This window comes from Poecilia reticulata, linkage group LG15 (genome assembly GCF_000633615.1).
Source record: "Poecilia reticulata strain Guanapo linkage group LG15, Guppy_female_1.0+MT, whole genome shotgun sequence".
NCBI lineage: Eukaryota > Metazoa > Chordata > Actinopteri > Cyprinodontiformes > Poeciliidae > Poecilia > Poecilia reticulata.
In genome coordinates, this window is record NC_024345.1 from 16,070,675 (window position 1) to 16,095,452 (window position 24,778).

General features: G+C 37.8%; 2 protein-coding genes across 6 annotated transcripts; both read right to left on the reverse strand.

The window, feature by feature from the left end:
• Positions 1 to 695: 695 nt before the first annotated feature.
• ccar1 (cell division cycle and apoptosis regulator 1) lies at positions 696 to 18,058 on the reverse strand. 5 transcript variants are annotated; one of them, XR_535560.2, is made up of 28 exons: positions 17,986 to 18,058; positions 16,122 to 16,280; positions 15,546 to 15,721; positions 15,322 to 15,441; positions 15,033 to 15,065; positions 14,659 to 14,855; positions 14,398 to 14,524; positions 13,727 to 13,846; positions 11,241 to 11,433; positions 10,947 to 11,091; positions 10,703 to 10,858; positions 10,364 to 10,589; positions 9,871 to 9,984; positions 9,406 to 9,572; positions 8,347 to 8,557; positions 7,082 to 7,165; positions 6,724 to 6,912; positions 6,000 to 6,191; positions 5,516 to 5,746; positions 5,295 to 5,430; positions 5,098 to 5,186; positions 4,882 to 5,022; positions 4,651 to 4,771; positions 4,387 to 4,569; positions 2,832 to 3,037; positions 2,625 to 2,744; positions 1,018 to 1,092; positions 696 to 767 (listed from the first exon to the last, which is right to left on the reverse strand). XR_535560.2 is itself a non-coding variant. In XM_008429586.2 (26 exons), exons 2-26 carry the CDS (start codon positions 16,231 to 16,233, stop codon positions 2,667 to 2,669), a joined length of 3,747 nt encoding a protein of 1,248 aa, XP_008427808.1. In that variant the 5' UTR covers positions 16,234 to 16,280; positions 17,986 to 18,058; the 3' UTR covers positions 1,696 to 2,666. The 5 variants fall into 5 exon arrangements, 4 of the variants coding, with proteins under 4 accessions (XP_008427808.1, XP_008427809.1, XP_008427810.1 ...); XM_008429586.2 differs by lacking the exons at positions 696 to 767; positions 1,018 to 1,092 and having other exon boundaries at positions 1,696 to 2,744; XM_008429587.2 differs by lacking the exons at positions 696 to 767; positions 1,018 to 1,092; positions 17,986 to 18,058 and adding an exon at positions 17,712 to 17,798 and having other exon boundaries at positions 1,696 to 2,744.
• A 614-nt stretch (positions 18,059 to 18,672) lies between these two features.
• LOC103476878 (NFU1 iron-sulfur cluster scaffold homolog, mitochondrial) lies at positions 18,673 to 22,876 on the reverse strand. Its single transcript, XM_008429591.2, has 8 exons — positions 22,769 to 22,876; positions 22,222 to 22,304; positions 22,001 to 22,136; positions 21,324 to 21,390; positions 21,129 to 21,240; positions 20,978 to 21,041; positions 20,591 to 20,765; positions 18,673 to 19,359 (listed from the first exon to the last, which is right to left on the reverse strand). Exons 1-8 carry the CDS (start codon positions 22,831 to 22,833, stop codon positions 19,291 to 19,293), a joined length of 771 nt encoding a protein of 256 aa, XP_008427813.1. The 5' UTR covers positions 22,834 to 22,876; the 3' UTR covers positions 18,673 to 19,290.
• Between the last annotated feature and the right edge of the window lie 1,902 nt (positions 22,877 to 24,778).

The window sequence follows — 24,778 nt, forward strand, 5'->3', positions numbered from 1 at the left end:
CTAGCACATATAATTTTATTGTCAATAAAATAGAAAATATGTTGTTTTGGGAGGGGCGTTGTTTTGCTGCGGCAAAGACCAGATATTCTCTGCCAGTGCAGACTAGAATCATGTGGTTTTGACCAAGAAACGCACCACAAACACAAAACTTTCTCACATCTGTATAACAGCTTTGCAGACAGAAACAGAGGAACAAAGACTCTTGTCTCATTTCTGGTCTAAACAGAGGAAACCACCTGTTTAATCCATGTGAGTCATTCAACGAGTTTATATGCCTCAAACCTCTGAGGCATACGCGTCGGGTCATCCACAGTATGTGTGACTGCTCAGGGATGTGCAGAAAGATTTCAGCCATTACCACAAAACTGCTTCTGTGATTACAAAGGCACAGCAGACCTGGATAAACAGTCATTGCTCGGCGTTGCCTTGCACCGACAGGTTCCTGTGCTTTACAACACCAACAGAAAAGGAAACATAGGGTGTACAAGCGTAAATAATAATTAACCCTTTTGTTTGAGCATTTGTCGCTTTTTTAAAACAGATTTTCAGTTCAGTTTTAATACCTGACAATTTTCACAGGCACATTGTTTTAGGTTCGTAAAGCCACTTAAACCTGACCGATGAATCGCTCAAGCACAAGGCGGCAAAACCCAGTGATCTATTGCTGTTTACACACAACAGACAAGCAACTTAGCTGGGATGTTTAGGTACTTTCACAACTGCTTGTTGCAAAGACAAGTTTATTAAATCTGCTTCCTCTTCTGCAGCTAAAATAATGAAGAAAAACACAAGAGATTACTTATTTTTGTTGTTTTGCTGCATAATCAAACTCCATCACACCATCTCCACCATGTTTACTAGTAAGTGATGCGTTTTGTTTTGAGCTTGATGAAATGGGCCACGCAGCTTCACTTTTGTCTCCTCATGCCACAGAATATTTTAAGTCATCAAGATGTTTTTGGCAAAATGTCAGGCCTTTGTTATGATTTCGGTGTCTGCCGTTTTGTTTTCTCTCACCTGGCGGCCATCTTTGTGTGTCCTCTGTCTCATTGTTGAATCTTGAACACCGACATTACATGAAGGAAGTCAAGCCTGCAGTGTTTTAGATGAAGGAAACATATTCACTGTTTTGAAGGTTGTTTTTTTTGTCCAGTTTTTAATTTTACAATCCTTTTTCAAGGTTTAGACTGTAAATCCTTCAAATAGAAGTATAAAATTTAGATTCCTTTAAAAGAAAAAATTAGCTGGAGCAAAAATGACTAAATCATAAAAGTTTCTGATTCCAATTTAAATTAATTTCACAAGGTCAGTTCTCCATTTGCTTGAGCGACTTACATATCGGTGTTACGTTTAGTGAATAATGGATAAATTGCCGTTTCTTTAAAAATGTCAATGTAAAAGGACAAGGGAGGAAACAGGTGATGCCCAAAACATTAATTAAAGTCTCCATTTTGGCAACCATTCTGAAATAGCAAGTGATCTTTTTTTTAAAAGCTTGTAAATCCTGGGCTTTTCAGCTGTTTGCTTTTTCACAGACTGTAAACTCTGCTGCCATCTTCTGGCAAGGGGATGCAATGTCTCCTGCCCCAATTTTCTTTGATCATTTTTTTAGAATTATTGTTTTTTCCCCCCCCCAAAAAATACATTTAAATGGACTATATTTTATTGTTAAGCTACACACACACAGACACAATGTAGTGTTAAAAGGACCACTTTACTCTTGCACAAGACATCCAAAGAGTACATCTTCAATAGAAAAATAAAATCGCCTACTTTGGAGGACATTAAATGTAATCAAGCCTCTTTTTGTTTTTTTAATTTTCTTAGAAACAACCGAAACCAGCACACAGTTCAGAGATGGAATTCAAAATGTTCAGGCTCATTCCTTCAGCTGAACACACATTCATTGAGATTAACTTTGGGTTTATGTCGCGTTTCCTTTCATCAGAAAAAAAATAAAACTAAATCAGCAAATGCTTGTCACAGTAAAGACAGGATGCACTGTGGCTGGCGGAGCAGTCAGTGGGTGTGGATACAGTCAGAACAAAGGTCCAAGAGAGGCAGGAGCCATGCATAGCCATACGTGTTTAAAAAAACCCAAAAAACCATCAGAAACCTGTTAAACTAGTCAAACAGATGAACCACCAACTGAATGTTAAAAACATAATTGGGGCAAACAGAGGACAGGGAGAGAAATTTTAACCAAAACCACAAAAAGCTCCTCCACACCTTCTCCCTCCAGTCAGTTTATTTTCATTATAGTTCTCTATGAATTATCCAGCACATAAATAGCATCATTATTGCTTGTTAAAAAAAACAAAACAAAAAAACTCAAGTACCACTCACACATACTGGCATTTAAATCCACAATACGGCACTTCATTGGCCATGACAAAGCTAAAGCAACAGCGAAACGAAATGTTAGCAACTGAACCTAAGTCAGTTTGAAAATAAGCGTTTCAACGCTTTGTCCTGGTTAAAATGACTCAACGGGAAAAGTCTACAAAAAAGGGGGTCAAACTTCAAGCAGGGGATCTAAACTTCTCAGTTAAATTATACACATACCTGTGAGACAAAAGGCTCAATTAAAACAGATTCAAGTGACACTTTCAGGGTATATTTACAATTTGAGATCAACATTACAGGTTGGCTTCATCTATCCGAAGTTACTCGTCAGCGCCGTTTGTCTGCGACGTCTGAATGGGATCGCCTGCAGCCTTCTCGCCAGAATCACCTCCTTGATCCTGACAGAAATGACAACAGAGTGTGTGAGCTTATTGTAGACGACACAAAACATGAGCCTGTAGAGCGTGACGTTGACCACTGCACACCTTCTTTAGTACATCCAAAAGTCCATTGACCGTGGTCATCAAGGAATTGGCAGAGTTGCTCATCAGCTCGTAATAGACGGTTTTTTTCTCCTTCACGGCTCTCAGAGTCTCTTCGGTTCGGCTGAGTGCGCTCGTCACTTCCTCCAACTCCTTGCTTAGGGATTTGTTGGCGAGTTCTAGCTGAGCTTTAAGCTTTGCATCCTCCTCTGGGAATAAAAAAAAAAAAAAAAATCACATTTAAGGATGAGGGCAAGAAATGATATAAGTTTGGCTAAATTTAAAACAAATTTAGCAAAATAGAAAAGACGCAGGACAAGAAAAAAGTTGGATAATTTTGTCAGCTTCTGCTGTTTTTAAGCTGAAAGGAAACAAGAGCTGAAACAAATTTTGCTTTTACATAGGAGTGAAGATTGAAAGAACTAGGTTTATTATATATAATCATTCTTTCAGTTTCTTTCTTAAGGAATGAAATTAATCAATAGCAATAGAATTAATACAGGTAAAAAAGTTAATAAAGTAATTAAAAAAAAACTGGAAAAAAGCTAAGTATGTTCTTCATAGTAAATAACTTTGTACAGCATATATGTTCATTGTATGCTCAATAATCTACGTCAGTAATAAAGTAAAGTAAGCTGCTACATTTGTTTTCCCAGCGATCTTTATCAGAAAGGGGATGGTTTCTTAGCCACAGCAAACACAGTGACTAAGGTTGCGACAAACGGTCATAAAGTCTGCTCCCAACAAAGATCTGACAGTGTTGAGATGCCTCACTCACACGCAAAATGCTAGAACCACCAACATTTTCAACCGTCAGCTACAAAAAAAAAACACTGAGCATTCTTTAATTTGAAACACCGTAATGTGGAGATTAGATAAAAACGCTGCGGTTTGAGAACCACTAAAACTTTATGCTCAACCATTCCCACAGTTTCAAGTTACTTTTATTGAGTTTCCTCCTGCTGTCTGAAGTTTGGAGTAGTGGCAATTAGATCATGCCATGCATTTTTTATGTTTCAAATTTCTCTCAAACTCACCTCTAGACTATTTCCACAAATTCACCTCATATATTATGCTGGAAGACCTTTATGCCATCTAGTGGTAGGAGTTTTGCAAAAATAGGCTTTATTTGTCTAGTTTCCATTTCAAGTAAACAGATTTATATTTGCTCTGTGTTATATATTTTAATTAACAGTAAACATAATTTGTCAGACAGGCTGACAGAAATACACTATTTGATTTGACCCTGTTAAGAGTTTGTAGTGATAATGTAGTATTTTTACTTAGCGTTACCCCACAATATTGTAGCGATGCTTACTATTAAACCCAATGTGGCCAGTAATAAAATTATATGGATCATTTTACTGCTTTTAAAGCTGTAAAATCACATTTTATTGTCAGAAATTCCAATGTAATTAGAGATTACAGTGTTATCTCTAGTGTCGCTAGTGTATCAGTAATAAATTCTAAATTGAATGCAAGCATCGTCTTGAAGAGAATCTGGTATTGTGCAGCTTGTTTCCTACAAAACTACAGAAAGGCACAATCCACTGTTTACCCATTTTGGCATCCTGAGTTATAAGCTTCTGCTCTATCTCCTCTCGAGCCTTTTCGCTCTTCTCCAGTTTCTGCATCATGCTGCCAACGTCGACCATGGCTCCATTGTACACGATCAGATTACCAGACTCACTCGCCTCTGATGAAGCATGAGCCTTCGGACTGGGAAGTAAAGCTCTGTTACCTGACAGGAAAAGAAGACGAACAGTTTGCATTAGTAAACGCTTCTGTTTGGTTGTTTTATTACACTAGACACACAACTCACCTATGAGGATTTCTATATGGGCTTCATTAAAGGAGGCCGCTGCTTCATCCTTTCCCCTGTCTGTAAGTTTTCGGTAGTAACAAGACTCTCTGACCACAGGTTTGTTCAAAAGTTTCTTGATCTAAAAACAGAAATCAACAGGAGACTTAAACCAAGAACAAAAATCTCCAAAAAGGCAGCATCATAATGCAACAGACCCAGAAAGCTGAAAAATATTGTGCTTTTGTTCACCTGTGCACGAGAAAGATGCAGACCCAGAGTGTACAGGATGTCCTCCAGGTCTCTCTCCAGCAAGTAGCCGCAGTGGCTCTGGTCAAAGTAGACAAACGCCATGAGCAGATCCCTGTTCTGGGTCACCATCTGCTTCTTTTCCTGGTGCACAAAACAACAACAATGTTTCCCCACATCAGTAACAAAATGATCCAGCTGCTAGGAGGAAGGCCCAACCTTGTCTTTAGAGGATCTGTCCTTCGATGACCTGCGGTCATCTCTGCGGTCTCTCCTGTCCCTGTCGTTGGAGTCTTCGTCGTCTTTGTCTTACAAAAGGAAAAATAAACACATAAGGGTCAAATTTAATAAACACCTGAATTAATATAAAGCAGTTTTAAATGTAAACAGAACAGAAACAAAAGCTGTGTAGATACCATCGTCGTCGTCATCATCGTCCTCCGCATCTTCAGCCTCCAGGGGGTCGTACTCTTCAGCATTGGCTGTGCTGCCCTCGTCTTCGTTTTCATCCTCGTCCCGAGACTCCTCCTTTTTGATGGTTTTGTCATCGTACTGGGTCAAAACGTAACTCGTGATTTCACAGCCACTTATTAAGCATTTAACAGATAAATAAAAGTATTAAGCTTTTCAAACCCACCTTTCTTTTCTCCTCCTCATCATCTTTGTTCCTTTTTGCTACCGGCTCCTCAATCTCTTCTTCTTTTTCCTTTTTAATTTCCCGTTTTTCAGCATCCTTCTTGTCTGCCTCCCTTTTGACCTTTTTTTCCTTCTTCTCATCCTTTGCAGGAAGCGAAGCGAGCGCTTTGTAGATGCGGTGGCCAAAGTCTCTCTGCAGCATCTCGTTAAACAGCTCAGCAAACAGGGAAACCTGCGAGGAAACAGGATAATAAGCCTCTGCAGTAGTAAACGTGCGTCCAATCGATCTACACGTAAACACAACCTTAGAGGTCTTGATGCTAAAAGCGGGGAAGGAGGTCTTCATTCCACCCTTTTACCAAATAAATTTAACTATACTACAGTTACTTTAGTGTTTTCTTTTATTCTCTATCTCAACTTTGTATCTGAGTTTCTCCTTTTCCAAAAAATTCTTTTGAGTCATTAAAATGCAAAAAGAGTCTTACTTCAAACGAATGCTCCTTGTTGTCCTCCAGTCTGTAGTCCAGCAGCACACTGAGGGACATGATGCTGCAGTCAAATTTGCCGTTTTTGGCAGCCCAGTTGGGGTACACCAAGATGGTGGGCTCATCGGGAAGGATGTAGCGCCTTTCTCTCCGCTGGCGCTCGAGCTCTTCCTGCTTCTTTTTTTCATCGTCCTATCAAAGAAAAACATCAAAAGTGTTTGTTTTTTTTCCCCCTGGAAAAGACTAAAAATGCAATGGAAGTGTTCACCCTTTAAAGCTTAGGTACAATTTAAGCCAAGTAATAGAGAAAAAGCAGCTACACGACAATCATTTTTACAGGATCAGAAAAATAAAATAAAAAAATAGTACATATTAAACTTTCATACAACTTCATATTCATAAATGTTTTATGCTCATTTATAATAATTACTCAAATCATCAATGACCGATTGCTTTGTGAAAAAAATTCAGATACGTTAAAACTTTAAAATCTTCACTAAAACGTGGTTGTTGTTTTTTTCTCAACTTCTGGGGAAACGAAGAAGCTAAACTAAACGAAGAAGCTAGCAATTTAAAATGCTAGCTAAGCTAGCATTTTAAATTGCTAGCTTTGCCCTCATGTTTAACATTCGGGCACTTTCATGTGTTGATGTCATTAATAAGTTGTTACCAGATGACTGAAAACTTCTTTAGACCACTTCCTCATGAACAGTCGAGCCAGTACCTCTTTGTCGTCCTCGGTGCGAGGCGGCTCCTCTTCCTCTGCTACTTTAACTTCTACCTTCTCGGGCTCTTTGGACTCCTCCACCTGCTCCTCCACCTTCAGCTGCTTGGTGAGGCGCGCTATGAGCTGGGATTTCAATCCCTTTGAGCTCAGAGAGCGACAGTCAAGTTCTCTACGCAGGTCATTGACCTACGAGAGGAGCAAACATAAATATGTTTCGTTTTATTTAACCTAAAATAATGAAAAATTAAGCAAAACACTTTTTTTTTATTCACATGCAACTATGAATTAAAAAAAAGTTATTCATATGTCAGAAACATTGTTCTAGAATCAATTTCGTTCTTATTTTGAACCCTACCTTCATTGATTTTGGGTCAAGTTTAGTCCAATGAGTGGCAATACTGACATCCTTAGACTCTTCGTTGTCTTTTTCCTCTTCCTCCTTGATGGGAAATTATTCAAATAGAAAGAAGGCGGGAGGGGGGAGGAGAGGTGGGACAACAGTCAGCACACATTTCATGGATTTAGTAAGCTTTCAAAGTTGATCCGTGCAAGAAGCAAGGTATCATCTGTCTTTCACTGCCTTGTTCTAGTGAGCTTGGCTGTGTTTAAGTCCACTGCTACTGAAGCATACACAGGGAAGCTCTCTAGCTCTCATAAAAAAAAATAAAATAAAAAAATAAAAAAACAACAGAAATTTCCCCCAGCTGCCAATCAATCAATCTGTGGAACACAAAAAAGGTCAAAAATCAATGAGAGGTGTGACCAAAAGGCGTGTGGGTACATCAGGTGAACTGAAGATAGGGTAGCCCTAACATGCTCTACGTCTGGGGAAGTCCCACTTAGGAGTTTTACATGTCTACATCATATAGGAGACTTCTGTCCAAAATACGGCCCTGGAAAAACCAAGTTCTATGTACAGTCCAAATGAGAGCGTTGAATCCAACAATAAGAACAGACAAGCAACAAGACTTTGGGGAGATTCTCTTTTTGTTGTCAGAAGGTATTCAAATTGATGTGAAGAACAAAAAAACAAAAAATTATAAATATACACATTTCTACAACAAACATTATGTGCACGCAAGTGGCTCCACAGTTTCCAGCCTGTTTTGAAGTGAAGAGTTCCAGAGTTGAGAACTGACCGCTGGTTCAAATTGATTAAACAAATGAATAAATAAGCTTTTAAAAGCCCAGTTAGGCCGTCCAAGTTAACAGAAGATTAAAATGAGTCGCAGCATCAGAACAGCACCTAATCACAAGGTGCTTAGGGAACTGGAAGCTGTTTTACCATTTGCGACTGGGGCCTGCACAACACAACCTAGTCTCACTGCTTCCACTGTATGTGTCTGCTGGATGTGAGGGAAGGTGGAGGTGCTGATGGAGGAATGGAGGAGTTCGAGCGGAGGAAAAAGGGGAGCAGGTGGAAAAGGAGTAAACAGAAGAAGTCTAGGTGAGGTTTGGTGGAGCACTGATATGCCTGTGTTCGTACTGGTGTGTCTGAAGGGTGCGCTGTGCTTTTTTGTCTGCTGTGTATCTGCGATGTGTGTGTGTTTTCTGTTTTGTAATTCCTGTGCCTTCCTGTGAGAAGCGGAAATGAGAAGAGAAGGATTAGCGGTTCAGTGCCTGTTCTCCATCCGCCTCCTTTCGCTCGGCCGACAGCTTCTCAGCCAGCTGCTCCCGGAGTCGCCGTGACAGCACTTCCCACTCTGAGCGGGTAGGAAGACAATGCCAAACATCCGGAAGAAACAAAACCACTGTCTCCACATGAGCGGGGACTGTCCGCCCCTTGTGTGTCTCCTCCGGCCGGTGATAGCGAATCTCTGCAAAACGATACCTGTCGCAAAGGAAGAGGGTGCATTGGAAAGAAACATTCTGGTCACGGCACAGAATCAAAGGCGAGCCTTCCTAGGGCAAGCCTTCTACAGCTACTCCCCAACCCATCCGGCCACTGAATGATCACAGAAATCATTGCATTGACCCGGCTCCCACACAACACTCAGCACAGACAAATGGACCCAGTCTGCAGCTCTTCATCTGTTGTCACAGGTTACGGCAGCCATTTTGAAAACAACAACAACAGACAATAACAAAAAAAATAAATAATAAAAAAAAAACCAAAACTCAACCCCGTTACAGTTTCAGCCAATTACTGGATGAGCGCTCTGCATTAAACCTAGGATACACTTAATGCACTACATTAGAGTTGTGCAAAGAGAGACAGAATCAAGAGACACTGAAAGCCAGTTAAATATATAAGATATTTAACAGGGAGAATAGAAAATAAATGATGAAATAAAAAGAGACAAAGTAATGGTCTTCTGCTCCAGGCTACAGCTTCCAGCCACCAAGTCCATGCGTTTGGGTTTTTATCACAACAAAATGTATGAGCAGAATGTCATGGAGAGAGCCAAGACAACACACACAAGTCCCAGAAGGACAATGAACAACAAATAATAATAATAAACTGCAAATTAACAACAGGATAATGATAATAATAATAATAATAATAATAATAATAATAATAATAATAATAATAATGCAAAAGAGAGAAGTAATATTGAACAAGCTTCATATAAAAAAATAAATGCATCATTTATATAAAATTTAAGAGTTAAACTAACTCTTAAGCTTAAATATTGTAAATAGGGGAAAAATGAAAGTTGTGCGAAGAGCAGTACTTACCACTGAGTGCACAGACTAAGGTCTATGCCTGTGAGTGCCCTGCAACAGCGTATGGCTGTCTTAATGAGGACAGCCGGGTCCTTCTCTGGGTCCGCTCCGTCCAGAGAGGGAGACCAATGACCTCCGATTGCCATGGCCTCGTCTTTACCTCGCATGCCCACCAAAAACTGAAGGAGAGGAGAAAAGGGAGCAAATGACAGCACAACAGTTAGGTTGAAATACAGAAGAGAAAAATGCCAAAGAGTTTAAAAGAGTGGGAACCGGAGACGATAAAAACATACAAAGAATCAAAAAAAGGCCAGCGGGTAGAAGAAATAGTCATACCTCAAAGAATCCACGACCACAAAGGAAAACAATTTTTAAATTCAAAGAGCCAACATCAGTCATTATTTTTCCACACAAGCTGCTCAGCAACAGAACAGGTTCCATGCATCATGGAGAAAACACAGAGAGGGTCTGACGTACCTTGATGAGCCTAGCAGGATGTTGGAAGGAGTCTCTGACTTCCTGGGGGTCCTCGGCCAGAGCACACGACTTGTGGTAAAGCTCCTCTAAACTGGGGTTAGCAAGCAGCATCACCTGAAACAAAGACAAACCCCACTTTGGGTTCTTTTGCTCAGAAATACACAGTTGTATATTAATCTAGCTGAACCCCAATCAGACAGCCGAGAGCTTCCCTGTCTTCCATCCTCGAAACTTCAGAAGGTTGTCTTAGACTCTGATCACGAGTCAGATTGATTTGTTTAGCTAGTATTTATACACTGAATAAGTCTGAGTGTTATTGATGTTTCTTGACAGAACGTAACATTAAAACTGTTTCACAGTTTTAGCCCCCCACCACCCCTCAATAAAAGCTAAAAGTCTTCAGAAAGGAACCTTAAAATATTCTTTACATTAACTGTTTTACAGGCTTAAAAAAGCAGCATATATTCAACATATTTATCAGTAAATATTGTACCTTTGCGCTGTAGGTGTGGTTAACGTCAGGAGGGTCCAGCACAGCTGTGTTTTTGACTGGAGGATCTACTTCTTTGTGCAAGATGTGGAAGTTACAGGCGTTACTGAACTGGAAGGGCCTTGTAAGAGGGAAGGCGTCCACCCAGGTGAAAACCGCGTTAAAGAAGTCACTGGGGATGTAGAGGCTCTGATAGCGCCGCCTCAGCTCCATCAAGTCGCAACTGGAGCTGAAGAACAAAATAAAGAGCAGTCGAAACATCAGCAATCACATTCTTGACATGCTGGTAAGTATTCTCCATCTACTCCCGCATTCAACGCAACAAGCAGCGATCGTATTCACCCGTCTAAGCTGAACTTGGAAAACTGGACCGTGTAGCGTGGGAGCACCCTGCGTGGACGTCTGGGGGAGCGTTCCCGTCTCGGGGAGCGGTCTCGAGATCGTTTGCGGGTGGGAGAGCGTTCTCTAGATCGCCTCCGCTCACGGTCTCTGTCTCTGCTAAAGAATTGCATGAAAACACTCCAGTGATTAAATCGTGTGGCGGAGACAGAGCCAGCAGCTGCGTTCAGACTGTACAACGTCGCACCTGCGTTCTTCCTTAGTCCGGAGGATGAGTTCAGGACCCCGATCGTTTCGGGTGGTAAAACGAGTCGGAGGCTCGATTCGTCGGAGGGTCTGCGGCTGCTGCATTATTCTCACAGGGGGTTGAAGCAAACCGCCAGCAAATACGTCTGGACACAGAGGTAAACACTCATCACATCACAAAAAGAGGAAGCTTCTTTATGGGGTTTAACGTTTTACGAACTGAAATTAAAATCAGATCTGAAAATGAAAGTAAGCAAGCTGCATCAACTTTTAAAACAAAAGTATGAGATTTTACCTTTGGTTGGAGGCTGAGGGAGCAGAGGCTGAGGGGGGTTCTGAAGGAGAGGGGCCAGAGAAGCAGCAGACAGCTGGGCTTGCAGGAGGGACGGTGGGGGGGCCTGGGCTTGAACACTGAACGTGGTTGGGGGAGGTAGCGACTGCAGCATGGTTGGGGCTGACTTGATCATGTTAGAAGCCTGAGCCTGGCTCTACACCATACCGGGAGGGCAGGAAAAAAGAAAACACATGAAAAGATTTTTAAATCTGGGAAAGAAATGTCTAAAAAAAAAAAAAAAAAAAAAAAAAAAAAAAAAAAGGTTGAACAGAATGAACCTCGAACTTGCCAAAGACTGCACAAAAAAACGGCTAAAACAGATAAGACTCTGGATCAGTGATTGTTCAGAAGACAGAAGCTGGGAGAAAGTCTGACAGGGCTGCTTGAAACAAAGACCTGGAGAAATCTTGTTTTTCATACAGGATTTCCTAAAACAGAAGAAGAGCTTTAGATTTCATTCTGTCTTTTTCTTTAACCTAAACTTTAAACATAATGATGCAAACTAATATTTTTGCATTTTGTAATGTGATGGTTTACCTCCAAACAGAATGAGCAATGCTTGTCTTTTAAAGTGAATGCTGCAGATGTCAATGTAAGGAAGTTCAATGCTGAAGTGGGGAATGTGATTTTTGTTTTTCTACAGCAGTTGCGAAAAAGTATCACATTAATATTAGCAACAAAAAAAAGTAACATCTGCTGTTTTTTCCTAGGTGTAAAACTTACTGATATTTATTCTGTTTTATTTAATCCCAAACATTTACAACAGGCTAAAAAAATATTAAAACAAAAACAGATGTGTTCATAACTACTAAAACCATAACAAAAACACTGCTTGGCATAAAAGGTTTTTCAATGGTCCATTTGAGAGACCACACAAATTTTAACCAGAAGTGATTAAGTTCTGTTGGAAAAAAAAAACATTATCAGAACTGGAACATTTGGATAATTATTTATTTTTACCCTCAGTCTCAGTTATCACACCTTTAAAGTTCAGCATAACCTCTAATGTGTTAGAACTATAAGGTGTTAACACAGTTCCTACTGTGCAACATTGTGTTTAGCAACAAGGTGTGAATCTATGATTGTTTTATACCACATTGTTAGGCAACATCAGCTATTTCTTTTTTCTTTGCAGTGATACATGTCATGCGCACTGGTCTCGACTTATCAAATAAAATGTCACCAATGTGCCAGTGAAAAATGCTAAGTGCCATGTCATCCCACATTCTCAGCCGTACCAATAACCAGTGCAGTGTATATTTTGATGCATTTCCCTAGTGTGAAATAAATACACCAAGTATTTTTATAGTTTATTTCTATATATTTGATTAGAACTGTTTTTAATATAAATTCTAATCACTTTTTAAAGTATTATTATAAACTACAACTTAAAATAATGTTATATGTCATCTACTTTGCTCCTCAAGCTAGCATAGCAAGCATGAAATTGAAATGTTTCTGTCAAGAAAGCAACCGGAGGGAGCGTCCAGCAGTCCTGCTGTGGAGGACACTGCTGCAAAAAATCCCCTAAGGACTCAAGGCCAAGTAAACTCACTTTTAGTCGGTTGTTATCATCCCACATTGACAAAAGTCAATGCTTTTTAAAATATTTTGTACCATTGTCTGTGGGTTTACAAAGAAAGTCCCCGGCCAGAAGCTAAAGTGGTTTAGGGGGCCCCGGCATAGAAATGGTTTGGGAACCCCTGGTATAAGTAATCACAGACATGCTTCAAAAACAAGAATATATTGTATGCAAGTTTAACAACTGGGTAAATCTTTCTTATAAAGAATAAATAATAATCTCTGTGTCTGTTAATGCATGCAGTTGATAACAGTTTCTGATCACACAACACAAATTGGTATAATGAGTCATTTATAGGTCTATAAAGCTTTATGGTTAACTAAATGTATTTTGAATCGGCGCAAAACTGTGGCAAGGATGATCAGAAAAGAACAGCATATGTAATCTGATTACTCTGACCCACTGGGCAATTAAAACCTCAGTGGAATCCATAAGAACCTATGTTAAAATAACATAATAGAAAAAATAATCAAGGTTTTAGTTACTTGAGGATTTCCTTCACAGATTGAAATCCCTCAATCTGTGAGGAACTGTAGGTGGAGATCTTTGAATTTATAAACTGTCATGCCTTTGACTTGTTTTTACACCTTTTTCTGCAAAGATTATTCCTCATCAGCACATTTGCAGTACAAACAATGACTACATTTTACATTAACATCTGAGGAAACATTAGCCCCCACTCCATAATGACAGTAAACCAGCAGCTTCTGTAGGAGAAATATAGAAACAAAATGAAAAAAAAAAAAAAAAACACTGTTAAGATTGTTATTACCCATTAACACTGCAGGTAAAACAAAAGTCAAAGAAACGGATGCAAAAATCGAATGGGTGAGCAAGAGTGTGTGTTTCGGGACTAGATGGTTACATTTTGTCTGTTGTCCACAGCAGAGTGCATATCTGTGTAGCGGAGCTGCATTCCTGGCTCATTGTAAAGGCTGCCGAGCTGTGGGGAAGCTTGAGGTAAAGGCTGAGGCTGCTGCTGAAGCTAGGAGGGATTGAGAACACAACAATAAAAGGTCAGAAAGATAAAAGGATAAAAAAAAAAGAAAAAGAAAAACAGTGATGCAGTATAGAAGACAAGGTTAAGGTCTTCCAAATTTTAAAATGAACCTGGGAAATCCTGTTCTGGATATTTAGAAATAAAATAAGTAAGCTGGCATTTTCATCACACCAGGCATGCTGCAGAGGACAGTCAGAAAAACAAGATCTACTCAGAGCAATAAAGACAAATAAACTTAAGCAAATAGCCAGACAAACACTACTTAAGAGACTCAACCAGTCGCATATAAGTACTTTTTATATCCCCCTTTTTTAAAATAATGTGCAACAACATTTGATTTAAAGTCAACGAGAATGTAATTAAAAGGTAATAACCTAACAAATTCATTGAAACTTGTGACCTTTTCTGTATATGAAGTTTAGTATTTAATCATTTGTTATCCGTGAAAATGAAACAAAGAGCAAAGCAGGAATGACTTAAACGCATTTTTAAATGAAAATTACTAATGGAGCTCATAAAGCTGTGAATGCTCTCACCGACTGATTTGCCAGCTGAGGTAATGTCTGGATGCGTTGGGCGTTCCACTTGAAGGGCATGTTAGGGTTGTACACAGCTTCCACTAGGACCCTGTCACCGACCTGGGGAGTTTTTCCTTTCACGGCACTATGGAAGGTTTTTTAAAAAAATAACAGACATTTACACACAAAGTGTAACACTACAGTAGCTTAAAATAGATAGAACTACATCCAGTATTTCATTTCTACAAGGCAGCAGACCGTCTGACAACACTTCCCCACCTTAGCTGAAAGAAGACATCTTCATCTACAAAGCCAAACGTGTCATGTAGCTTATTGACAACACCAGTGAAGACTCGCTGCTTCTGAGGCTGCGTCTGCTGTTGGTGGCTTGAACGCGGTGTTGGATACGACACAGTAATTTGGGCCGTCTGCTGAGGGTTGGACAAACTCAGGCTGGTGGGCAATGCGACGGGGGGCTGAAGGTTAGATGGAGATTATTAAAAACTCTCAACTTTATAGACACACTGTTTGACACGAGGACAGAAAATGACATGTAATAGTAATAAATGTTTACCTACGTCTTTAAAATCAACAGAAAACATTAAAAGAAAAACGCTAAAGCAGTTGGCGTGGTATGCATGCTCTGGATTTACCTGAGAGATCAGCGCCTGCTGAGGCTGAGGGAGCTGTGAAATGAACAGAAGGAATGACAAATGTGATCATTTTATTAACTTAAAGCAAAGCTGTCTTATCGTTTTTATTGCATTTTTACTACTCTTATTTATACACGATCTTACATATTAGCGTAACAAAATGAATAAAACAAAGCTAAGTTATAATTTGCTGCTGCAAGAAATCTAAAAAAATCTGTAGGATACCTTCTTCTTCAGACAAAGCTTAGTCCAGAAATTCAAAAAAGTGACACAAAAGGCTGTTCTTCACCTGATGAGGTACATTATACAGTTGTTGAGGTGGTTGCTGGGGAGGTTGCTGTTGTTGCTGCTGCTGCTGCTGTTGTTGCTGCTGCTGCTGATACTGCTGAAGTGCCGAATTGATCTGTGACTGCAAACAATGACAGGATCATAGCCAGTGGTTAAAGTGTTACATGAGACAGTGACAAGATGAACAGATCGTTGCCTGAGATCTGGACAACTACTGTGACTGACCTGCTGTAGAGCTGCTGCGGCGGCCGCTGCGGCTTGCTGCTGCAAAGCAGCAGTTTGCTGAGACAGCTGATAGTTTGCTGCAGACTGGTTACTGAGAGAAGCTGCAGCCAAGGCTGACTGCTGAGAGTACACGGAGGGAGACGCTCCAAGGAGAGACGGCTGTTGCACCCCGAGGGCTGCAAGGGTTAAACAACAATAAATATAATAATAATGAGGAGACAGATGCTGCTACATATAATGTTATTGTAAAGGAGAACCACTTCACACCCAACACCCAAACTGTTATCATTAAGAGTACATCAATACTGCCAATTAAGAGTTCACTAATAGTGCTTGCTTTTATGTTTTAATAAACCTTCAAACAACTATCAACTTTCCAATTGCTGGTAAATGCATGTACAAATTTAATTCAGATTGGTCCAATCATGTTATATAATCAATAGGTAGAAAAAGTTAACGAAATTTACGACCGTTTATTGGACACAAAATGTGCCAAAGTGAAACATCTCAGTCATTTTCTGACAAACCTACGAGCAAGCGTTTATCTGCCAGGAGGTTTCGGCTTGCCTTACTTACAGTGTAGGCTGTTGAGGTCAAGAGACTGTCCTGAGTGACCCGGCTGAGACACAGCTGTGGCAGCAAACTGAGTTGCCCATGGCGGATTCTTCTGTCCCCCGAACTGGGCCATGACTCATTCAGGGTTAGGGCTGACTCCGTTTACCAGGTCTCTGTTTGCTGCAGAAAAACATAAAAAAAATCAAGTATGAGACAAACTGAAATCCAAAGCAAATGCTTAGCATGGTATAAAGCACAATTACCTTCTAAATAAAATCATTTGCATCTTTTTTTTTTTTTTTTTATATATAGAATTTATTCATTTCATTTAAAACAAAACAGATGCTATACATACAAAAAAAGAATATACAAAACACAAATAAAATGAAAGGTAGCAGAAGAAGAATAAAATTCTTATTAATATCTGCCCCTTTTTTCCAAAATAAACAAATTCAAACAATGATAGTTTTCAATTAATAAAACATAACAAAAAAAAAAATAAAAATCAATCAATCAAGAGATCAGAGCAGTGACATGCCCATTATTTCTGATGTAAATAAAGGATAAAATTAAAACAAAGGTAGCAAAGTAAAATAACTATCATTCAGGGTTTTTCATCATGTTATGTTAATTTAATTTTGTTACAAGGAAAGCAAATTATGCCGTTTTTATGCTCATCCCAGATATTTCTGAGGCTAAGAAATGTATGCTTTTTAATATTAATAACATCAATTTGAACTGTAGTAAAAGGAAGTAGTGCGTATAAAAAAAGACAATATGTAGCTTCGGTGGGTTTTTATTTGCCGTCTTGGTTACCTTTTAATAACCAAGAAGGAAATGTATAGGTGGGTATAGGTGAGTAACGTTTTAAATTTAGTTGTCTATAATTCTGAAAATACTTTGTTGTGCCATTGGAGTTAAAAAAAAAAGGTCCATTAACCTCAGAGTCAGTAATTAAATTTAGCCAAATAAAGTTTATTTACACAAGGAAGTGGAGATGGTAATACTCCACTGCAATCGGTGTGGGTTTTAGGGACAAGATATCCACTGATATATGCAGTTACTGAGACTGTTTACAAGTAGAACAGCTTCTTACAGTGCACTACAGAGGGAAACAGAGAGGCTCAGCTTAAAAAAAAACAAAAAAACATTTAGACTATTATACGGAACGGTTTTATTCTCCTGCAAGTGTACTTCAATCGCATTAAAGAAATTCGATTAAATTATAATTTACTGCAACAATGCAGACAAAGCAGCTGTTAAAAAGCTCGCAAATTAAAGAGGGTTTCGAGTGGCAAATCACAAAATATTTATTGCACTATTTTTTCATAATTTAGACAAATATGGCCTAAAAATATGAAAGCCCTTAATACATTTTATAAATAGTTTTGTAAGATTTCAACAGAGGCTGACACAGCAGCGAACTCGACGGTCCATCTAGCTAACATTAGCCACGGACTGACAGCTGAGCAACGTTAGCAGGTAAAGTAGCACGAATTCTCACATTTATCCGGCGAAAGATGAAGCGGCAGTTGTTGCAGTCATTGGCATGTTATTAAATCTTTTTGCACGCTACGTTCTTATGACTGTTCTTACATTATTCAAACGCACCTTATTCAGCTTAAAGCATTCAACAGTGGGACTGCAACTGCACAACGGACGGCTAGCATTTCCAGACCGTTAGCTTTGTTGCCATATTAGCCTCGTGCTAGTTCGATAACGAGCGCGAGGCCCTGGCAGTTAGCAGTCAACGACAAAGGTTAAAACTGCGAAAAATCGCGGTAAAACAACAGTGTCCCTTTTGTCCGCTTTAATAATGACTATAATAAATTATCAGAAAGCGAAATTAAATATTGGGTAAATAAAATACTATAATAACACTCACCGATGTACCTCTGGCGATTGTTAATGCAAATTGCGCATGCGCAGGAAGGTTACCCTGACCCATGTGGCAAAGTCAGCATAAATTGGTTTACCTATTTACTGTATTTGGGATAATCTTATGTTCGTTTGTTCTTAAGCCACTTTACAGTACTATTTATATTTCACTCAGTTAAATTCCTCAATGTATGACTTCCAACATATTAGATTTGTTTTAAAATTACAATTAAATTGACAATTGTTTCAATGTTTAGGAAAATTTTCCACCAACAGTATGGAAAGTGTGAAAATGACCTGAAATCAGGTTGCACTTTGAGTTTTGGGAATATGAGAAAAATGGTGAGTTCACCTTCAAATGTCAACTTAACCTTTGATGTCTTTGGCTTTATAGCAGCAGGCAAATAGATAATGCTACAAATACTTATAGGTAGCTCAAAAAGCGGTATTTTAAAATCTGTGCACATATTAGAAGATCATTAAGGAGAGGCTTCATCTTTATTTAGCCGCAAAAGCATGTCTGAATAAATTCTGAGGAAACCACATTCATGTTCTTATCAAAATCAACTGTTTCATTGTCACAGAGGTATTACTTTACACTGCAGCTCTCACAGTCTGCTTCTTTCTTCAAAAATCTGCAGCTCATTTTTCTTCATGATGAACCATCTGAGATGAGTGATAGACACAACAGAAAAACAGTCAAAGTAAACTTTAATGTGATATAGTAAAATTACAAAGTGGAACACAATGTATATTAATAACCTTTTGGGGTTTCATACGATAAATCGACTATCACACAATAGATAATTTAATAATTTTTCTCCATTCATTTATTTAAGTAATGTAATAATTTCCACAGTTTAACCTTCTTTTATAATGTGTGAAGCAGGAGCAAATGCAAATAACTGGCTAATTTTCCTGGAGGACATAAACCACTGTCATCAACTTTCACAAAATCATCATCATCTTAGCAAAATATTCTTTCTTAATGTACAATATTTATAAGAAATAAATACAACACTACATTTAAAACAGTCACAGTAAAAAAAAAAAAAAAAACTTTTCTATAGCAACAAAAACAACATTTTCTGTATACAGTATGTCATCTTTCTTTAGGAACAGGGGCATAAAGTATATTAATGCAAATTACAGTAAGAATATTTAGTTCATAAGCAAAAGAAAATCTGGAAATAATTTTCTCACTGCATGGTTTTCATCCAGTATGAGCAACAACAGAAATACTGTTTTCTCACGTTTACAGATATTTCTCTTCTGACAGAATTCATAAGCAAGTTGTTAGTCGCTGAAGTTCTTATTCTTGTAGCTTACGCTCCACTTCTTCAAAAACCTTTGAATTAATTTCATCCACTTCGTCTTCCACCTGGGCAAAAAATTAAACATTAGTAATTGTAATTGTTACTGTGTTGCCTTACACTATGAGACCTAAACATATAAGAAAGTTGCAAGAGAAAATTTTTTAGAGCAAATGTAATCTCCCTTTAATAATTTTAAATATATTTTCCATTGTGGTTTGTATATTGCATTATTTTTAATTTATATAACTTTAAACTTGCAGTTTATTATTTATTCATTGTTTATTGAATGAATGAATATTGGTTCAGCAGCTGTCGTAACCACATTCTCATTTAAACTTATATAGTGACAAAGTATTAATTGTTTATCAGTTATTTCACATATTTAGTCCCAGAGTTATTATTTTTAAGGTCAACTACATTAAAGAATTTTAAGGCATGTAATTTAATAAATATATTGTTCCTAATGAGTTGAAAAATTAATCGCTACGGCTTTCCTCTGTAGCAAAAATACTGGCTAAATTCATTTTATTATGACTTAACCACATACTACCACATCACAAGTAATTTATTTTATTGTTATTGTCTTTATGTATAACATTAAAAGGCATTAAACATACTTTTCATTAAGCCCATGCTTTGTTTTTAAAACGTTTCCAATGGTATGATGTAATATTTCAATCTTAAATGTCATGTTTTGATCTATAAGTGGGAAAATGTAACAAAACTAAAAGTTTAAAATATCATTCTGGATGTAATAAAAATAATTATATAATGTGTTTAACTTTATGAACTGTGTTACTGAAATAAGTGAACCTTTTAGTAATATAATAGGTCTGTATCTGAAAGGAATGCTATCTTTTGCTAAGGTTAATTTTTATTCATGCATGTGCCATTACTAAAATACCATAACTATCCATCTATTTTCATCAACAGTCCATGCTTTATAGAGTTAAAGGTGTATTGTTTATGTCAGTAATAATAATATCTATAACATTTGCTATATATTCAGTCTATCGAGCCCCTGCAACAATTTTTGAAGACTTAACTTTGCTTGGAAGTATATCTGTTTGAAGGAACTAATAATCTAAGATGTTTTTTTTGTCTGAAGTCTATGCAGCTCGACAAATTTTAAAAATTGCAAAAAATGTATATAAAAAGTAACTTTTTGTGTGCCCATAAAATAGCTTTTACAAATTGTTCAATTGTATCAACTATAAAAAAAAAAGTACAAACTGCTTTTTACTCACAGACAAACCCAAATCGCAGGTGAAAAAAAAAAGTAATTTAGTTAAGCACCTGCTCCACGTTGTCCACTTCTGGGATATAGAACTGCAGCATGTTCTGAATTCCGTTTTTCAGAGTAACCGTCGAGCTGGGACATCCTGTGCAGGATCCAACCAGCTTTAACTTTACGGTGCCGTTCTCAAAGCCTTTAAAGATGACGTCGCCTCCATCCTCTTGCACTGTAGGTCTTTGTGAGGGAAAGAGATAACACACATTTGGTCAGAACAGATGCATGGTGGACACACTGATCAAGAATTTTATCTCATAACAGCAGAAGGGAAACTGTCAGCATGACATGTACTTTTTTTTTCCTTTCCTTATCAATATCTACATAATCACAGTGATTTACTAGGGTGAAACAGATACATGCAAACAGTGACAAGTTGGTAGTTTTTGTACCTAATTCTGGTGTCCAGAAGCTCCTTTATCATAGATACAACATCATCATCATCTTCAGAAAGAGCTGTTCCAAAGGAAACATAAAATATTGTAAAATGTCGAAGTGTTCATACAAGCCACAGTCTGGACACGGCTTTTAACAAAAACTCACTACTTTCACTGTGCACGGCTCCTGTTGATATTGGGTCCCCACTCTCAAAGAACTTGGAAATAGCATCTAAAACATGCCGTTTAATGTCCGTCCACTCCACATCCTCGTCCATCTGACAGTAAAAATAAAACATCTCATGTGATCCTCCTTACAAACAATACTTTCACTGAGATGGGCTGTATATTTAGTGCTTACTTTAGTGACAGTAATGAAGTCAGGGCCAAAGAACACACTTTTCACTCCCTCAATTTCAAACAGTTCCCTGAAGGAGACACAAATGCTTGGCTAAAGAGTAAAAATAGAAACGCATTCAAGTCATAACACGCACATTCCTAAAGCGTGCTGTGTTTATTCTAGACAAATTCTAATTATATTTCATCTTTAGAACTGTATCCCTCTGGTTATAATGTAACGGGCAATGATCCTAACAGTCAAAATGAGGACAGCAATGATCATACTCAATCAGCCACAGCATTAAAATCACAACCTGGCAATAATCAACAAAAAACACTATTCTGGTGTTTTTACTTGGACTGCTGCTTTGATCTTTACACATGGCAGCAAAATGGGTTAAACTTCTTAAACATTGAGTGGTTTAGTAGTATATGTCTGGACAGGCCAGGGATATTTTGGCAGCAGAAGAAGAACCAATGAACAGTAAAGGCAGCTGATTACTATTTTTGCTTAATGTGTGTTCTAACAGTAAACAGATTTCATTCAGTTGCTGGTCACTAGCAGTGTTAATTGTGATATGAATAATTACTGATTCAGCTTGAATACTATATTACTCTGTTATTTTATTTCATTATATGTTTTGGGCATAGTATTTAGAACCAGTGTGTCAAAGTACAGCAGTGTCCTTGACCCATTACCTGGCTAAAGATGAAGATCCAGCTGAGCTCGGAGAAGGAAAGTCCTGCGTACCGCTTCCAAGAACAGGCTTCCCTGGGAGGAATTTCAAGCTTTTTGGGTTTGGAGTTTCTTGAGTCTGGATGGACAGGTTCCTCGCTGAAAAGCGTCACAGGTAGGGTTGAACACTTTCTACTTGAATGACAGGGTGATAAAGGAGAGATCAGAGACTGTGGTGTCTCACCTGAGAAGTATGTAGTTCCTGTCCCTGGCTGACTCTGGACTCCCCTGAAGCTTAATACTGTGGTTTGTGACCGATCTGGTAGCCTGGTAGAAACGTGAAAAGTTTGTCATAAACATTTTTTTTTTAGCTGAGATTCACGACGACCACTCTTTAGTTATAAGGATAGAAGGTCAAATAATAATAATAATAATAATAATAAAGGCTAGAAAAATAATTCTGCTCATACTAAGCCCGACAATATGTGCTAGCTGACTACTAGCCGATGTCTTAAACTTTAGATTGTCAAGAGCATATGACATTAATGTTACAAAGTGATATTTACAGGGCTTAAAATATTTTTAAATCAGTTCTGATATAAACACAAATGAATTTGCGCACTAATACGGTCGTTTGCTTTGTAGTTCGGTAGTTAGCTTGCTAAATCTCACACGTACAAAGATGCGGCTAATGATAGGCGTTACACAATCCTTTGCTCCGCATTATATCAGTTATATCAGTTAGATAACACATTTAACACACCATTCAAAACAGATAAAACAAATCAAACCTGAAGAGAGCTTTGTTTCGGGCCCGTAATAACCGTTGAAGTCCCCATCTGATGTGCGCCGACATTTTGTTTGTTTTGAAGTTGAGGACCCCATTTGGTCCAAGTCACACATGCCTGATCAGAGCAGTCTGTCATCATACGCTTTATTTTAAATTAAAAATCACTCTAGGGTAGTAAACGTAAACAAGTAAAAAAAAAAAAAAAAAAATTAATAATAATAATAATAATAATAATAATAATTGGTGAGGAAATCTATCTATCTATTTATCTATCTATCTATCTATCTATCTATCTATCTATCTATCTATCTATCTATCTATCTATCTATCTATCTATCTATCTATCTATCTATCTATCTATCTAAAATTGTCATCTAGAACTGCACAATATATGGCATTGCAATCATCATTCCAATATTAATTTGAGACAATCACAAAGAATAACTTGGATGCAATATTTGGCAGAATATTGAATCTCAAGGTGCATGCATGCCAATACTGTAATAGCATTACAGTATTTGGCTTTAGACTTTTGATTTTTATACTTAATGTAGTTTTTAATAGGTGCTAAACTTACAGGTTCTAAGCAGCCGTGTCTGTAAAACTCAAGGTAAATCATAGAAATGGTCATTGCAGTATGCAGCAATAGTATCAAATTATATACTTTCCTAATAAAACCCTAACCCTGTCATCTCACTCCTTTAATTCGGCTGGGCTGGATCAGCTCATTGTGCAGAACTCTGATAAGAAAGAAAAAGTGCTGTTACCTATCTGTGAAGTGTATACAGTTGTGAACATGCACACCTCACATGCTGCTGCTCTAAAAGCGGTGTACTTACATCTGCATAGTAAAATATATAAATACTCATATTGTATTGAGAAATGAACAATAGAGGAAGAGATTCAGACTCACTTCACAAGACTGAGAGTAATGGCAACCTTGGGTAGTTTAGTGCAAACTGATGTTATCAATATGCAAAAGCTTCTCTAGCTTTTCAAAACTAGCTTCCAAAGTTGAAAATATTTTTAGATGGATACAAGATACCTGCAACATTTATTATTTTTCACGTTGTTCATTATATAATAATACAATGTAATGTTTATTATTGTTATTACAAATCTAAAATAACAGTATTTGTATTGAAATAAATATTTTATCTTCTGCTATTAAAATTTTATAATTTTTTTTACATAATATTATGAAAAACGCATTTTTCCTACATCACTTTCACTTTACGACCTGAAATTGTGCAGCTTAATTCAACTGGAGGATTTTAAACACATTTTAAGGACAATTGAGTAAGCATTAATGGATTGTACTTTATGTTTTTCATGCTTTATTTCTAGAGTCGCCTATTTTTATTTGATATTTTCAGGTGGTTTGTTAATGTATTTTGTGTTGCTTATTGTCTGTTTTAACAATTTTGTCATCTGCCGGCGGTTTGTTTAAGTGGGTCCGTATTGAAAATGAAACACTGCTTCTCAGCAAGTTTTATTTGTTCAGAAATGGATGCCTGAGTATTTCAGAAACTGCTGAACTTTCAATCTCTACCGTCTCTTGAGTTTCCAGAGAACGGTCAAAAAGAATTAAATGAAAAAAATCCAATGTGTCCGCTGCCTGTCTGGTCAATTGTGATGTAGACAGTAACACTCCTGAATAAATACCTAAGCCTTGAATGTTATGTAACATGACATAACATGCAGCTCATATAAAATTTGATGAGTTGAAAACATTTAGAATCCCATACAGGGATTCCGACCCACATTGTGTATCCCAGTCCAGCTAACAAATCATTGAAAGGAATAACTATTTGGAGAGTCGGGGCTCGTGAAAGATTTGTTTTCTTTTTTAAGTTCACAAAAACCTGACAGTCTACAAGTTCCTGGAAAATTTAACAACTGAACAAGTTGCTGCTTTCGTTCTCTTTCAGTTTTCAGAGCCTAAAATGTTTTCACAATCTCTCTCTCTCTCTCTCTCTCTCTCTCTCTCTCTCTCTCTCTCTCTCTCTAT